Here is a 14,037-nt window from a genome sequence, read left to right as displayed (position 1 = left end):
TTTTGTTAGACTATAAATGCACATTTGGTATATCTTTAAATTTTACTCACAAATTGACTTTACATGGTCGATTCTAACTTGTTATTCATCCTTTTAAATGACCCAATTTGTTGATATTTTATACAAGAGTAGAATGAGATTTAAACTCTATTGCTGAAAAGAAAAGAAAGATATATATAAGATATAGAAATACTCTTAACGGTGTAAGATAAGGAAAAATATCTTTGAACGATCTTAGTCCAACCAGCTCATTTGCTACATGTCTTTTTTTATTGGTTTCTGTTCAATTCGACTATAAGTCAAGAAATTGAGGCCATATTGAAGTCAAAAGAAGAAAAGATCACACGTGGAACTGAATTTCTGGTTCATTGAAGGAGGAAGAATTTGGTTAGACCCTATAATGAAATCGTGAAAGGAGGTATTGTGGAAGGATAATTTATCGAGCTAAGGATCAAAATAATCCAGGGTTGTGAGACATAAAATAAAATAGCCCCTGGTCTCTAACTGTTAACATCAGCCATTTGTGTCATCAGTATTCACAATCTAGTGTTTCAAATTTTATACATTAGAAACGCAAGCAGTAATTACTTCTGGTGGTTGAACAAGAAAGTACTAGTTTGTAATAATATAATGCAACCTAGAGACAGTACATAACATAATGTTGAAAAGTATTAGTCAACTACCATTCCCTAAGCTAGTCGTCAACTTTCATATTCTACACATTTTGCATTTTCTTTTTTCCAAATGTACTAATTTCTTAACCTGAAAGGCTGGAACACTGGATTTGCCACATTGTTCTTCTGCCAACTAGGTTTTTTCCTTAAACCTACTCCACATTAAGAACTTACTTGCACTCCTGTTTACACCAACCAAAATAAACACATGAACCATATCTTCACAAACACTTCACTAAACCATAGTCAATTAATACAAATACTCATCTTGATTTATAACTTAACCATGGTCACATTTGATTTGATGTAAACATCGATTGTGGGTAAGATTTTACCTCTACTTCACCTTGCCCATTTTGGCCTTGTCCCGTTACATTAAGATTTTTCATCTGTTTTCTCCCCGCACAATTACCAACCCTAATAGTTGCAAAGAGATCATTTGCAGAGAGATGTACACAGTAATGGCAAAAATAATAGCAAGGTCATTTGTACACAAGCACTTGCCGCCCTTTCAACTGTATCGCAACCAAGGGCGCAAAGCCACCAAATCTACTAGGAGTATAAATTACATTGAGCTACTACTTTGAACACATTTCACTACGAGGATAAATTGAAGTCGTCAATAGCTCTTATCAGGCCCATCTCAGTTTCATCCTTGAGTTGTTGCTTCACTTCAGTCTTGGCCGCAAGGCCATCATCTTTATCCGTTCCATCACTTGCAGCTACACAATCATGAAATCTGAAGCAACTGATGAGATGGTCGTTTGTGATTCCAGCTACTTGCATGAACGAGTACACAACAGTAGGTCCAACTCCTCTGAATCCTCTTTTAACTAGGTCTTTACTTATCCCTTCAGCTTTTGATGTCTTCATTGGCACCTGCCTTGCATATCGGAACTGACTAACTATAGGTTTGTTGTTGTTCACAAAACCCCATATGTATTTGTCAAAAGATCCAAGTTCATCGATTATCTGAGAGGATAACAAGAGCATGACATCAAAAATAATTCTCAACTAACAACTCTAAAAATACTACTCACTGACAGTTACTATTAGAGGAGCCAATTCAGGACTTTCTCTTTGATGCAACCTTTTTGGAATTTATTTAATATTTAATTACAAAAAAAATAGTAGGATTTAATACTCTAGTGTAGTTTTAAATATGTAGATTCTATTTCAAAAAATTTAAAGGGCTGCTACCCAAATTTTAAGAAAATATTACATGGCTCGACCCTCATAATCATGACCCTCTACACTTTTTTAATTTGAGACGGGGTCTATTCTAATAAAGTTTTATTCCTCTTTCTCCTTTCAGAAGCTCTTCCGACATTTAATATGCCTAGCCTCCAAAATGCCACCTACTAAAAGCACAACTAATGCTTTATGTTTCATAAGCATATCATATCTGTAATTTCTGACTTTGACAGCATATCACATGCAGCTGCCGACTATTTTGAACATTTTGGACCCAGTACAGAAACCATCAATTTCCAGGGAAGCAGAAATAGCAACAGCAAGACTTTCTACTCAAGGCAGCTGATACAACAAATGCAGACCAGTTAACTCAAAAACTTTTGAGCTTTAAATAATTTGCGGCTAAGAAGCAATTTCCCGTTGCAATCTTCTTTCATACCTAAAGAAGGTCCAAGCTTCCTTTTACTTTATGTAAAGTAGACAGCCATCTTGGTGGAAAATCTAAGAACCGACATTTTGACTTGTGAAAAGTTGAACGTTCAAGAACCAAGAACTGAGAAAAATTCAACTTTTTTATCCTAACCAATACAATTTCTCCTAGCCGTACAAGGAAGTTTTTTTTTTCTTCTTCAAGACAAGGACAACCCAACAAGAGAGAAAATTTGCATGTACCTTACAGGTTTGGCGTGCATTTTCAATAATTGCCCGCAACTTCACCTCTGACAAAAGAGAGCTGGCAGGACTTCCTGGTGGTGCTATCTTCTTGTCATTTAGTTTTGAGACTGCAACTGGGTCAAAATTTTGAAAGACTTCTCTGCATAACAAATAGTTCAAATTGAAGCAGCAGCTTTTGTAAGGCAACCAGATATGAAATGATAACCCATTTTCTGGTACTCCAAAGCACTGGTGCAGAGCTTAATGTACCTAAATGTATGTCTTTTACTGAGAATTGCTGGCCATGAGAGTTCAGCTAATGCAGTGCATAGACTGAGAAGTTCAAAGAGCTTCCTGCAAATAGTAGTAACCCAGACTGAGAAGACCATCACATGATATTGCCTTGTTTATTGCAAGCCGCAAAAGAATAAGAAAATATGAAGTAGGAGTACTCACTTGTCATCATGGACTGGAACTCCCCATTCCTCGTCATGAAAAGCAGCATAGGCTGGATCTTTTGGCAAAATGAAACCAATTAACAGAGGGAACTTATATGATCATAACATCTACATTATTAGGCTAATATATCTTGCAATAGGGATGACCAACAACAACATACCCGGTATATTCCCACAAGTGGGGTCCGGGGAGGGTCGGATGTACGCACCTTACCCCTACCTTTTGGGGTAGGGAGGCTGTTTTCGGTAGACCCTCGGCTCGAGAGAACAAAGCAAGATAAAAGGAAAAAGAAGCATGATATCAAGAAAAAAATATGACAACAAAGTAGCAAGATAAAAGCAAAATAAGAGACATATAGTAGTACACCTTGAGAAAAAGAATCTACACGATTACTAACTAATACTACTAATAAGGAGCATACTCGGCTACCTACTAACCTACTATCCTAATCCTCGACCTCCACACTTTTCTATCTAGGATCATGTCCTCAATAAGCTGGAGTTGTGTCACGTCTTGCCTAATCACCTCCCCCCAGTTCTTCTTCGGTCTACCTCTACCTCTCCTAACTTCTGTTATAGCAAACTTCTCACACCTCCTTTTCACATGCTCGAACCAGCTCAATCTCGCTTCCCTCATCTTATCCGCCACAGGAGCCACTTCCAGCTTGCCCCGTGTAACTTCATTCCTAACCATATCCATCCTAGTACACCTACACATCCACCGAAGCATCCTCATCTCCGCTACACTCATCTTCTGGACGTGAGTGTTCTTCACTAGCCAACATTCTGCACCATACAACAAAGTTAATCTAACCACCACTCTGTAGAATTTACCTTTTAAGCCTTGGTGACACATTTTTATCGCACAGTACCTGGGATGCGAGCCTCCATTTCACCCACCCCGCTCCAATACGATGAACAACATCATCCTCAAGCTCTCCTTCTCCTTGGACTATGGACCCAAGATACTTGAAACTATCTTTCTTAGGTAGGACTTGTGCATCGAGCTTCACTTCCACCTTCGCCTCTTGCGTCACGCCACGGAACTTGCACGCTAGATACTCTGTCTTAGTCCTGCTTAGCTTGAAACATTTAGACTCCAGGGTCTGTCGCCAAACTTCCAGTCTATCGTTAACTCCATCACGTGACTCGTCAATCAGAACTATGTCATCTATGAATAGCATACACCACGGCACCTCCCCTTTGAATATGTCGTGTCAATTCATCCATCACTAAGACAAATAGGAACGGGCTAAGGGCTGATCTCTGGTGCAACCCCATCATGACCAGGAAGTGCTCTGAGTCACCCCCACTGTCCTAACTCGGGTCTTGGCTCCATCATACATGTCCTTAATAGCCCGATTATACACCGCAGGTACACCTTTAGACTCCAAAGATCTCCAACATAATGGAAAATCCAAAAGCTCGATCACTAACAAAATCTATCACAAACAATAAGTGCCGAGGATCTATCGGAAACAACCTCTCTACCTCCACAAGGTACGGGTAAGGTCTGCGTACACACTACCCTCCCTACACTCCACTTGTGGATTACAATGTGTATGTTGTTGTACTAATTAACAATTGGCTAATATTTTTTATTAATAGAATTTAAAGATCTTGAAATTCTTAGTATAGATTGTAGTATCTATATATCTAAACCTAACAGAGTACGTATAATAAGTGCAAAGAATATAGAACCGTAGGATTAAATAAATGGAATTTATAAACATAATATTTATAATAAGAGCAAGGAGTATAGAACTGTAGGACAAATATAGATTCTCAGTACAGTTAATAATCGTACTGAAACCATTACAAGAACCCCCAATCTTGCAATGTACAGTGTCTAGAAGTTCATGGGTTCTATTTAGCAATAATTTTGGTTTAAGTTGGGAACTGCCAAGAAGTCGAAAGGAAACTTTTGTCATATGGAGCAGTTTCAGAGTTTGCCAAGTCCATCAGAAGCACTTGGAAGATGATTCTCCAATGTATTATTTGGAGCATCTGGAAGGAAAGGAATCAGAAATGCTCTGAAGGAAGATCAACTCCCATACACACATTAAAAGCTGGATGTTTACTATATCTTTTTTTTGATTAAGCACCGGGTGTCCGAGTCTCTTTGAGCCCCGACTAATCCCGGGGGTGCACAGGCCCTCGGCAAGGAGTTTCCCGCAAGTGCACCACGGGTAATTCGGGGTTTCCCACCGATGGCCCTCGGAAAATTGTTTGCACCCAGCGGGTTTCGAACTTGAGACCTTGAAAGGGAGCACCCCAAGGCTCAAGTCAATTTACTATATCTTTTTGCTTGGAGTTACCATTTTGTTGTAAATAGTTCATTAGCTTAAACTTTGTGAGCTCCTTGAGCAGTTAGGGTTTTTGCTTACCAAGAGACTTGCCTTTTTGGTAATCAATTGCATTCTCTACATGATTGATTTAATGAAAGCTTACCTTATTTGATCAAAAAAGAACCCCGATAATAAGGTTTAGAAACAACTCCTTCATCTCATAAGAGGCCGTAGACTCAAAAACCACGGGAGAAGTGGCAAATGAGAATTCTTAACAAAGGGGCCATAAAGCAGCTAAGAATGCCACGGACACTAATTAGAGAGCTTCTCCAATGATGGTTTGATAATACTTGAAAATAGTTATGTTTCAGAGAGGACAGACTGGAACTTCTAAAAGGTCATGCATGTCAATCACTTTAATCTCCAAACATCAAGTAGATGAATCCATCACCCCTCTGACCATGTTTTAACAAAAGAAAAGATAAAGAGGAGTAAAACTAAGCAAAGGGGAATGAACTTTAAATGAGATGCCGGTGATGTGTTTAAATAGAAGGATGCTAATGAAAAAATTATGCAACCTTCTCTACAAGTATTTATCATTAATATACTATACATATATTAATAAGGTTAAATAAGAGAAATAAAATAACGCATCAGTGTAGTTTCATTGATTGAATCCTCAACATCTATTATCTTCATTTGACCCGTTTCATTCAATTACTCAAAAAATTGAGATTCTTTAACATCAAAGGTTCTTTCCTTTTCTGCTGATATACAAATTTCTAAACAGACTAAAATGCCTCATAGCATATATTGGACTTTAATATAAGCACTTTCAGTACTATAAGGAGTCATTGTAAACTGACTTGTTTATGCGGACCTTCAGCCTGGTGCATCCCTTTTTATTTAGTCAGGTCTGAACCAGACAATGTGTGCAAAGTCCATAAAAGGATATTATGAGAGCTAAAACCAAAAGGTCAAAGTGCATGGAACAATAAAGTTTTTCCCAACGTTTTACAGTTTCCTCGAATTCATAACAGAAAAGGAGAATTCTCCTTAAACTTTTACGTAGAACCTCACCAAACCAGCATTTGTTCATACCTGTCCTCTAGCCAACTGCTAGCTAGTCTGTGTGATAATTACCAATAAGACACACATCAAACACATCAGACCTAGCAAACTCACCACTAATCAGCTCAAAAGAAATTCATGAAGCCAGTGGTCAGTTTACGCACTAACCGGTGTCACATGATGAGATATGTGGGAGTACTTAAAGTCTAAAGTTAAAGAAGAATGCATATATAGTAAATCATGGCTACAAACTGGTGTCAACCTTTACAAGAGGATCCTCTTTTAATGCCTAATGAAGTCAAGTTTACAGCTCGGACACTCTCATTAGGGATATATGACATCTTAGATAATGACATGTACATATGCTGATGACCTTTCAATTGATGAAGGAGAAAATCCCCTCTATTTCACCATTCTTCCACATTGTCTGGACATCACACAAAAACACTATTTCACCATTCTTCCACATTGTCTGTTCATCAAACAAAAAAATGAAACTTAAGTGACTTCCTGAGGGCCTGAACAGGTGCATGCTACTAGTTTAGAATTAATTTCACCTTCTTCGTTTGCGAGATATTACACAGGAGTTGGGTTTACCCTGTGCGCACACGAAGGGTAGCGGCTGCGGGTTCCCATGTCATCAAAAAAAAATAAAAAAAATTCACCTTCTTCCCATACTAGGTCAAGTGGCTTTTCTTCATTCCCTCCAGCAACACTGACTGTGGAATCAAATTCCTACTTCATGACCTCAAAGAAAAAGGGAAAAGTTGGAAAAGGGGATGCAATTAAATTCCAAGTTCAGGAGCACAAGAAATAGGATGGTAAATTCTTAGTAAGAACTGTCAAAGATGAGCATATTTGCTCAGACTAATTAGAGCTAGGCGCTAGAGGAAAGCATATAAACTGTCAATTAGTAAATCTTTTATCTCTAGTTTCTCTTTAGTGCACCCATGATAGCCCTTTTTGTATAGAATATCCGAGTGTCTTTTGAAAAGAACCATATTTTTGTGTAGGTTTCACTACTTTTTGATATTCGGCTAGCATACGTGACTTTCCATCATTTGTATTTAATGACGGTGTTGTTCGGGCCAACTTGTGAGGGTTTTCCCCATCATTAATCTTTACTTACCTTATATATATAAATACAGAAATAACTGTCAGTTAGTAACCAGATTGCTAATACCTTAAACCAACCATTACAGTAATGGCCTTAGTTTCAAACTTATCCATTATAAGAGATAGGCAGGTTACAGCAGAAACAAATACACTAGGTGATTTCTTCCTATCTGTCCTAGCCTTGGTGAACAAAGTTACCTAGTACCTCTTGTTGGTGGGAGGTGACAGGTATCTCGTCGAGGTGCGCATAAGCTGGTCCAGACACCATAGTTACCAAATAAAAAAGAAAAAGATCGGACCAGGATATAATTAGGGATTCAACTCTCATTAAACATCAGCTTGGTGGAATAGATGTCCATGATAAATCATTGTGGGAAAAGAAAAATTATCCATAAATGTTCTCCAATTATTAACCATGAAGTAGTTCATAATCACAATTAATAGCATTAATACTAGATTAGGCGAGTGAATGATATATGCATGTCAACAACACTGAACAACGTTTCCAATAGCAGAGATAGACAAGCAAACAAGCTGGTATCCAACAGCCTAGCAGGATATACCTCAGATGGTGGCAGGCCTGAATGATGACAGCACAAGAAGCACGAGGATTTTCAAAATAAGACCCATGGGTTAGCTAATACTAGGAAGTGGAATCGGTCTCCCCAACTCAGCTGAATGCAGAACTAGTTCAGCCCATCATTTGTCATTTAGTCGTCCCAATTTAGTAAGGAAATCCAAGGCCTATCTACTCTTTGACATATTTGTATTCTAGCAAAGATCTACATATTTCCATTTTCAACTGCCCGTGGCCTCTCCCGAGTGCCTGAACGCGCTATTTCACCTATCAGGTAGGTCAAATGGCATTCCGCTACTGACCTAATCGGCTCTTAGGCCTACAAATAACTATAAGGACCAAAACTCCAGTGCAAGAAATGCTATCCCACAATTATGTAACAAACTTAACAATGACATTGTCTTATCAAAACACTGTAACTACACATATTCATCAAATAAAATGCAACATTAAAGAACCAGACATACCAGTATTTGGTGTCACCCAAGCACACCTTTTCTTCATCACCGAACCATCTCCGGTAGCAGGACTAGGAGACAAACTCTCAGCTTCACCAACAACAGGTTTCCCAATTTTCTCAGACTTAACAACTTTCGGGCTACATTGCTTCCTTCTGCCCCCCGTCGGGGTCACACTACCACGGCTCAATCTCCCCGTCGATGCTCGACTATGCGAAGAATCCGTCGAAGCATCAGATGAACACGACGCATTTAGCGACAAATTAGGCCTCATCATCATAGTCCTATGGTCTTGTTGTTGTCTCAAAATAGAAGGCACAGCTCCACTTTTCTTAGAACCAGCTTTTGACAACGGATCAGTTCCCTGGAATTTCTTACCCTTAGACTCTTCACTTTCAGGTGTTTTGTTGTTAGTAGTCTTAACGGGCTTCTCAATGGGCTTTCGTAATTCAATGGATCTGGCTTTGTTACCAGCCGGGCCGAGTACTGATCGGACTTCGGAGTCAACATTGTTTGTCGATTTAACCCTTGGGCCTCCAGACATTGAAGTAATTACAACTCCTAGTAACCAAAAATTCGACGAACTTAGCTCAAGAGAATCAGTAATAACATGGATTTCAAGTTTTTTACTGTGCTAGGGTTGAAGAAGTGTGGGAAAAAGAAGGTGCATTGTAATTGTGTGAACTGGAAGGTATAGAATTAAAACCCTAGAGAGTGAGAGAGCACATTATAGGCGAGAAGAAGAAGACTGGTTTAATGAAAAAAATGTGAGTGTCCGATCTGGGAAACCAAGGGCGACTTCTTTTAAGGATGTTTCTAGAGAGAGAGAATGGTACTACGGCTCTTTCTTCATTTGCATTTGAGCGTGATCATCAAAAGTCACCACTTATCTTTTGCCACCTAATATTAATTTTGGACTCCCTTCCCTTTTAGCTGACTTGTAAAAAAGAAATTTATTAATTATACTTTTAATTACTTAATGATAAAAATAATTAAATTTGCTAAAAATAGATAAATAAAAAGAAAATTTTATTTATTATTATTAAGAAGTAACGGAGGAGGGCGTACGTGTTTTTCTTTTTGCTCTTTCCTCTCCTTGAATTATTGTATTTCTCAATTTACTTTGTATATTTTTAAAGTGGGTGTTGTCATTACGAATTGAAGGGCAAATATTTTTTTGAGCTAATATACTTTGGAAGAATAGAAGAATGTTATTTGACTGCGACTTTAGAATAACAAAAGGATATGCTAACTACTAACCTTAAAATATCTTTTTTAATGAAATCATTACTGAACCAAATTTAAAAAAAAAAAGTAATAAAGGGGGATTGCCAGCTTAAAACACAATTAATTAAGGATAAGCATGAATCTGATTGTGGAGCTTAATTATTGCTCATCTATTACTGCAGAAAATGATATAGGAACTTGATTTTGATATAAACTCTGATTGAAGCTAAAATTTCAATTTGTGATGGGTACGTGATAATGGAGTGGCAGCTACATCTATTTTTTCTAAGAACATTTTTTATGATTAAATTGTACCTTACCCCCTTAATTTTTTGGGCAGGGAAACAATACGTTCCACATTTTTTCAAAGCCAAATGAAATCCTCTTTGACCCAAAAGCCAACAGAAAGAAGTGAAAAAACTCTTACCGAAATTTAAAAGATGTAATTATTATCGGGGAATCTTAATAGCTCAGTTGGCTGGCTATCTGAATTTTTACTTTGTTGGTGACAGTTCGATTTCTCATCTAGTAATCCCCTTCCCCCGTTTTCCTTTCCGTACCACCAATTTTTTTTTCCTAAAAAAAGAATATAATTATTATCCCTTTCATTGATATAATTAATTTTCTCCTCCAAAAGGAAACTTCTTCATAGAATCAAATAAGACATGAAAAAGAATATATTCATAGAGAGAGGGGAGAGAGATTTACCTTTAGGAAGCAAAGGCCAGAGAGAAACCTTCTTGGATGAATACTGAATTTTAGAATAAGAATTTAGCTTTGAACAACATGCAACATTTATTTGTGTAATCTGCATTCTTTGAATATGTTTCTCTTTAAATGAAAGAAAATTAATTATATTGTGTAATCCTTTGTATTAAGTATTAGTGTATTCCAAATATATGTTATTAGTGTAATAAATCTTCATTTAAAAAAAAAGATATTTCTCTTTGAAGGAAAAGAAAATTAATTGTATTGTTGTAATCTTTAAAGTTTCCCTCCAAACAAGGGCTAGAAATAATGACATTTTGTAAAATCCGACAAGAATTTTTTGCATTTTTTTGACTTTTCGGTCAAATTCCCTTTCTCATTCACAGGGTGAAATGGGTAAGGTGAAAATTACTCATTTTGTATCGAGATATCTAACCGCCCATTTGGGCATGATTTTTTTTTTAAAAAAATAAATATTTTCAAAACTTTATTTGGTTATCATGGGAATGCTTTGTTTTGTTAATGCTTGTTTTGTTAGTTTTCCAAGTGAATTTTTTTTCACTCGAAAAACATCAAATTTTTTTCAAGTGAAATGCATGTCCAAAAACAAATTCAACTTTTAAATACCAATTTTATTTTTATTTTTATTTTTCAAGTTCTAACCAAATCTATATCCAAACACCTACTAAGGTTTCATTTGTAGTCTTCCCTTTCTATTTCTTTTTCTTTTTTAACATAAGAGGGGTTTGCAAAAGTAATTAAAAGAACCTTTTTTTTTTTTTTTTTTTTTTCATATCTAAGCCTGTAAAGTATCATTTGTTGGTAAGAGTCTAGAATCAAAATTATGGATGATAGTTGTTTGATGACACGTCAAGAGACAGTGAGATATATTAATTTGGAAATTAGGTGTGATATTAACTAGTCTCTCAATCTCTATGCTTGAAGAATTATAAGTTAGTAATGCTAGTATTAGTTAACCACAATTAGTTTTTTGCTTAGTAAGCTCTTAGCTGGCTCAATCATAAAATATTTAGGTGTGAGCTAATTTTCTCGCTAAACTCGTCTCTTAGGAACCTTATACCTAAATATTTAGCGAGAAAATTAGCTCACACCTAAATAGCCTAGTTAAGGTTCCTAATGTTTTAATTTTAAAAGTACAGTTGTTCTATTTTTATGACCCTTCAGCCAAGTTGCTTTGTCTGTTTATTAGATTGGCGTCTGATAATAACTTTTCCTCCTCTCCTGTCGAAATCATGTTCCTTGCGCTAGTTGTACACTATGGTTTTCTTCCATGGCCTAAGAAAGAAGGCTAGTAGCTTTCCTTATTTATAAATTAATTAGACTATTAGATTTTATAAGGTCATGCTGAAATTAAAAAAAAAAAATGGATGATGTGTGAGTTATAAATGGATATCTTGGTACACCTTTAGTTTCATAAATTGAGTAATAATTGGGAAGATACATTTTCAAAAAAAAAAAAAAAATAGTTTCATGAATATTTTCACATGTTAAGATCATAAAAAGAAAAGAATAACAAAAAGTGCAGCGCTGATTTAGAAAAGAGGTTACCTTATAAGTCAAAAGATCAGTGACATATCTCAGCTAGTTAAATAAAATAAGGCCTAAGAATTTTACTTTTTTACCTTTCAAGATCTCGTCTCTCGCCCTGTATATAATCTTTTTGACCTTTTGATCTCATCATTGACTCAGTATCTAATCTTACGTTTTTGACTTAATAGACAAATTTGCGGGGTTCCTTTCCTTTTCATGCATCTTTTTCCTTGATTGCATGTTAAGTAATCTTTTATAGGAAACTGTCGCTGATTCTCCCTATGATGGAGCAGCAATATCGAATTGCTAGCACTTTGTATTTTTTTTTTCTTTCTAAAAGTGGTAAAAATGACGATTCTGGTCGAATAGATAGGATTTCTCCACTATGGCATATTTAGCCTTATATTAAGATTTACGTGAACTCGATAGTTTTTGCTCAAATTCTGCATTTGTATTAAGAAACTCACTAAGTATATATATGAATATCGGATTTGATTGTGAATTATTATAGGAACCAGTGGTGGATCAGGATTTTTACTAAGGAGTTAAAAAAAATAAAGAAGTAAACACACGAAAAAGTTAAGGGGTAACATTTACTATATATACATAAAAAATAATTTTAACTTTGTATATACATTGTAATTATTATCGAAGAGAGTTCATTCGAACCCCCTTGCCCCTTACTAGCTACGTCCCTGATAGCAACCATAAACTTTAAATTTTAAATCCGCTTCCATGCTTGATCAGAAGTATAAAGTTCACTCTAGGTAGGGGTGGGCGTTCGGTTTTTCGGTTCGGTTTTTCAAACTTCGGTTCGGTTTTTTCGGTTTCGGTTTTTTGAAAGTGGACACCGAACACCGAACCGAATTAGTTCGGTTCGGTTCGGTTTTTTGAAGTTCGGTTCGGTTCGGTTTCGGTTTTTTAATTCGGTTTTTTTTTTTTTTTTGCATGGGCCTAAATTGGGATATTTTCTGCTTGTAAAATGAGCTTTCTTTTTAATTATAAATGAGCTATTTTATTGTTTTTAGATAAAAATGGGAAAATACTGAAAATATAGCAAGTCCACAGCCAGAAACTGGTTGAATGACCGATACCTGGAATATATCATTGAAATGGTAAGTGTGAAGGATTCGTCTAGCAATCAATATAAGAAGAAACATTATGTTCAGGGTTTCTCTAGTAATGGATTTACTTTCAAACTATCAAGTTCAATTCCCTAAACATGCATAAGAGAAAGCTTGCTAGAAATGCCCTACTGGGGCTAGAGATAGTGCTCGCAACATCAAGACTGCTCCAAACAAATCCATAAGTAAACCAAAGACCCATGGCTTGTTGAAAGCATAAGCTTTAATCACCTGTAGACAGAGATCATGAAGCTTTCCAAGTAGTCGTCTTTCATAGAAGAAACGTACCGAGTTCATAAAATTAAAGGTAAGCAGTGATAGTCCCGGGAGTACAACATGCTTCAACAAAGACGTAAAGGGCAAGAAAGAGATGATGTCTGCATAATACTAGAGATAGCCAACCATAAGAACATTCACAGTATTTCAAATACAATATTCGGCATTCACACTCCATAATTATTCAACAAAAGGCGTTCCGCTTTTTGGTTGATAAGTACCATCCAATTAAAACCTAAATAAAGTATATAAAAAAAAAACGGAGAAGGGGTGCAGCAAAGTGCAAACTGAGAAAACTGGAAATTGGAAAAGATATGAGCAATTAGCACTGTAGCAGCAGCACTGTTCGGTTAAACCGAAAACCGAAAAACCGGTGAACCGGAACCGAACACCGTACCGAAAAACCGAAACCGAAAAACCGAATTAATTCGGTTCGGTTCGGTTTTTCGGTTTTCGGTGTTTATGCCCACCCCTAACTCTAGGTATGAAAAATATCCTATTGGGGAACAATTTCCGAGGCTTACGCCGTGTATCCGGATAAGTTAGAGAACCAAATACGGTTGGTTGGAAACCAAAAACAAAAATAGAAGTAGTAGAAGACAAGGCAGGAACAAAGGGAAAACATTGGGACCTACTTATCTAACAGTCTTCACACATTCAA

The 14,037-nt window shown here is 36.5% G+C and overlaps 1 protein-coding gene and 1 long non-coding RNA gene across 2 annotated transcripts; both read right to left on the bottom strand.

Moving 5' to 3' along the window:
- Window positions 1–1,126: 1,126 nt before the first annotated feature.
- LOC132044758 (uncharacterized) lies at window positions 1,127–9,068 on the bottom strand. The gene is made up of 5 exons (XM_059435264.1): window positions 8,500–9,068; window positions 2,979–3,036; window positions 2,793–2,876; window positions 2,541–2,682; window positions 1,127–1,646 (listed from the first exon to the last, which is right to left on the bottom strand). The coding sequence occupies exons 1-5, from the start codon at window positions 9,032–9,034 to the stop codon at window positions 1,272–1,274; spliced, it is 1,194 nt and encodes a 397-aa protein (XP_059291247.1). The 5' UTR covers window positions 9,035–9,068; the 3' UTR covers window positions 1,127–1,271.
- LOC132044760 (uncharacterized) lies at window positions 4,447–8,491 on the bottom strand. Its single transcript, XR_009412252.1, has 3 exons — window positions 6,897–8,491; window positions 5,276–6,811; window positions 4,447–5,060 (listed from the first exon to the last, which is right to left on the bottom strand). It is a non-coding gene; the product is annotated as an uncharacterized LOC132044760 (long non-coding RNA).
- Window positions 9,069–14,037: the final 4,969 nt, after the last annotated feature.

Source organism: Lycium ferocissimum, unplaced genomic scaffold, assembly GCF_029784015.1.
Source record: "Lycium ferocissimum isolate CSIRO_LF1 unplaced genomic scaffold, AGI_CSIRO_Lferr_CH_V1 ctg518, whole genome shotgun sequence".
NCBI classification, from domain to species: Eukaryota; Viridiplantae; Streptophyta; class Magnoliopsida; order Solanales; family Solanaceae; genus Lycium; species Lycium ferocissimum.
Note: the sequence above shows the minus strand (reverse complement) of the source record. Positions and strands in the feature narration are given on the sequence as shown.

Bases quoted from the DNA above. Each gene is read 5' to 3' on its own strand.
- LOC132044758 (XM_059435264.1), bottom strand. From the start codon at position 9,034: ATGTCTGGAGGCCCAAGGGTTAAATCGACAAACAATGTTGACTCCGAA. The intron at 2,877-2,978 runs GTGAGTACTCCT...TACTATTTGCAG, and splicing joins GTTCCAGTCCATGATGACAA to GAAGCTCTTTGAACTTCTCA. The intron at 1,647-2,540 runs GTACATGCAAAT...TTATCCTCTCAG, and splicing joins ATGCACGCCAAACCTGTAAG to ATAATCGATGAACTTGGATC.